Here is a 3439-nt window from a genome sequence, read left to right as displayed (position 1 = left end):
CCAGCTCAGCACACAGACATTGCTGCTGCAGCTCCAGAGGAGACAACAAAAGGGGCATCTCTGCATAGAACACTGCTTGGAGATCCTTTAATTTCTTTAAAGCAACAAAGAGTGCAGTCCCTTATTAAAACAGTCTGTGGCCACAAGGAATGTGGAGAGAAACAAAATGAAAAATGGCACAAATAATTATATTTATTAGTGGACAAGATTTAAAAAGTAAAATAAATAGATAAAGAACCACGAAAATGAAACCATCAAGAAGTATCAAAGATGACTTTTATTACATGTGACTTGCAGAAACTGGCCAGCAGTTTAATGCTTCCGAAACACGCCAGTCATCAGTCTCCACACTGCAGCCTTCAGCTCCTGGTTCCTCAGGCTGTAGATGAGGGGATTCAGCACTGGAGGCACCACCGAGTACAGAACTGACAGGGCCAGATCCAGGGATGGGGAGGAGATGGAGGGGGGCTTAAGATAATAAAGTGTACCAGTGCTGAGGAACAGGGAGACCACGGCCAAGTGAGGGAGGCGGGTGGAAAAGGCTTTGTGCCGTCCCTGCTCAGAGGGGATCCTCAGCACAGCCCTGAAGATCTGCACATAAGAGAAAACAATGAACACAAAGCAACACAATGCTAAACAGATGGAAAACACAAGGAGCCCAAATTCTCTGAGATAGGATTTGGAGCAGGAGAGTGTGAGGATCTGTCGGATTTCACAGAAGAACTGGCCCAAGGCATTGCCATGGCACAGGGGCAGGGAAAATGTATTGGCTGTGTGCATGAGAGCATTGAGAACGGCACTGGCCCAGGCAGCTGCTGCCATGTGGGCACAAGTTCTGCTGCCCAGGAGGGTCCCGTAGTGCAGGGGTTTGCAGATGGACACGTAGCGGTCGTAGCACATGATGGTCAGGAGAGAAAACTCTGCTGAGAGGAAGAAGAAAATCAGAAAGACTTGGACAGCACATCCAGCGTAGGAGATGTCCCTGGTGTCCCAGAGGGAATTGTGCATGGCTTTGGGGACAGTGGTGCAGATGGAGCCCAGGTCGCTGAGGGCCAAGTTGAGCAGGAAGAAGAACATGGGTGTGTGCAGGTGGTGGCTGCAGGCTACAGTGCTGATGATGAGGCCGTTGCCCAGGAGGGCAGCCAGGGAGATGCCCAGCAAGAGGCAGAAGTGCAGGAGCTGCAACTGCCGCATGTCTGCCAATGCCAGGAGGAGGAAGTGCCTGATGGAGCTGCTGTTGGACATTTACTGTGCCTTGGCATGGGGATCTGTAAGAAAAGTAATCATGGAATAGTTGGGTTTGGATGGGACTTTAAATATCCCAGCACAGCCTGGGGGCACTTTTCCCCCACTGCCTGCCCAGGGCTCTGCTGCCCGGAGCTGTCCCTGCCAGCAGCTGCTTCCCTGTGCCCAGGGCTGGGCCCTGCCAGTGCTGCCAGAGCCCAGCCCAGCCCTGGGGGCTCAGCTCTGCCCTGCAGAACCCTCTCAGTTCTGGCACTTCCCGGGGGCAGCTTTGGCTCTGCAGGCTCTGATGGCAACATCACAGGAACACTGAGGAGACTGGGAAAGCAACACTAATGCTGCCTCTAAGGGGCCCTGCAAGGATTTCTGTCACTGCCTGGTTTATTAACATCTGAGAGAATTTTGGGGGTTTTTTTGGGGTTTTTTTCTCAACCTGAACTGAGAGATGAATATCTATGTGCACTTTCCTATCCAGGCAACCCAGAACAGTATATTCAAAAAGCAGGGAATTCCCTTTCATGCAGCCCCTGCCTTGCTGTGCTCCCTGTATAATCTCTTTGTTCTGACATTAAATGCCATCCTGGAAGCAGTCCTGAACAATGCAGCATCCACCCCACACAAGGAGAACACTTCCAAGCCTGACCAACTGTCTCCTCCCACCCAGACCATGTTCCCCAGTGCTGGGATCAGCTGCCAGGGATGGCTGAGAGCTGTCCCTGGCAGGCAGCAGAGTCCCTGCCCCAGCACAGTGCCCTGGGCTGCAGGACCCTGCTCTGCAGAACAGCCCTGGGCACCCCTCGCTGCTCTGCACAAAAGACAATCAGAGAATGTACTCACAGAGTCTGTAGGCATTAGAATGTTCCAGCTTTAGGAGATCACTCCAGGAGCTGCAGCTGCATTGTCCTGCAGCCAGAGGTTCCTGTGCCAAGGGCTGGCAGTGATTCTGCCCCAGGCACTTCTCAGCACCTTCCCAGACCTGACTGATTGAAGCTCTCTGTGCCTCTGTGCTTTGCCCGGGATGGCTGCAGGCAGTGCCCCAGCCCTGCTGGGCTGGCAGAAGAGCTGCTAATCAAGAGAAATGTGCTTTTGAAGCTCTTATTGGTTATCAGGAGCTGCCTCTGTGCCTGGAGCCCAGCCAGCTCAGCAGCACAGACAGAGCAGAAGGACTTTAATGAGCCTCTGGGGCTTTGTGCTCAGGCCCTGAACATCAGTCCCTGAGAGGGAGCTGAAGAAACTTCTCCAGAACTCCAAGTCAGAATCCAGCTCAAAGTTTTGTGGACTTTTAATGGGTCCCAGAGAGGGACACGACTGAGAAAATGTCCCCAGACTCCAGGCAGAGCAGAGAACTGGAGGCAGTGATGACATGTTGGAACAAGGAGAAGTCAAGTCTTGGTGCCCTGGGGCACAGCAGTGTCTGTGCCACCAAGGGCTGTGAGGAGACACCTTGTCCTGAGGCCCTGGGGCCTCCTGGCACAGCCTCAGCCAGGCTGGGCACTGTAAGCTCATTGTCCTGCCCTCAGCACCCCCCCCTAGCCCACATCCCAGTGGCCTCAAGGATCTGCTGGAAGGAGTCCCTGGGGAGCCTTGCTCAGGAATGGCCTTGGGGTCTCCTTAATGCTCACAGAGTTTTTCAAAGGACTTTGGGTTTGGCTTTTGCCTTGGAGTCTCTGAGAGGTTTTTGCAATCATGGCCTACAATTATCAGCTGTAATTAGTCCCTGGAGAGGCTTTGTCAATAACTACACATTGTGGGCTCATTAATGCTTCAGGTACTTCAATTATTTTAGGGTACTTGGTGTTTCCCTTTAGATAGAGACTCTGTGAGAGGTTTGTGCAATCATGGCCCCAATTATCTGCTTTAACGAGTCCCTTGAGATCTTTGTACTGACACTCAGTGGAGCTCATTAATACTTTAGGATACTCAAGGTTTTTAAAGTACTTTGGATTTTCCTTTCCACACTGAATCTCTTAGAAGTTTTTGTGCCATCCTGGCCTCCAAATCTCTCCTCCAAGAAGTCCATGAGGAGCCTGTGTAGCAGATGGACCTCAGGGGGACACAGCCATGATTTGAGACACTTTGGGTTTTTTTTCTGACTTGGACTCCTGGAAAGGTTTGTGCAATCTCCTCTCAGGCCCTAAGATTCCAGGGCTCATCTCCAGATGCACCACGTGGCTCATTAGGATCAAACAAGTCCCGA

The 3439-nt window shown here is 51.9% G+C and overlaps 1 protein-coding gene across 1 annotated transcript; it reads right to left on the bottom strand.

Annotated features, from left to right (window-relative positions):
- Window positions 1-312: 312 nt before the first annotated feature.
- On the bottom strand, window positions 313-1245 carry LOC134413914 (olfactory receptor 14A16-like). The gene has a single exon (XM_063147935.1). It carries the CDS (start codon window positions 1243-1245, stop codon window positions 313-315), a length of 933 nt encoding a protein of 310 aa, XP_063004005.1.
- Window positions 1246-3439: the final 2194 nt, after the last annotated feature.

This window comes from Melospiza melodia, unplaced genomic scaffold (assembly GCF_035770615.1).
Source record: "Melospiza melodia melodia isolate bMelMel2 unplaced genomic scaffold, bMelMel2.pri scaffold_61, whole genome shotgun sequence".
In the NCBI taxonomy this organism is placed as follows: domain Eukaryota; kingdom Metazoa; phylum Chordata; class Aves; order Passeriformes; family Passerellidae; genus Melospiza; species Melospiza melodia.
Note: the sequence above shows the minus strand (reverse complement) of the source record. Positions and strands in the feature narration are given on the sequence as shown.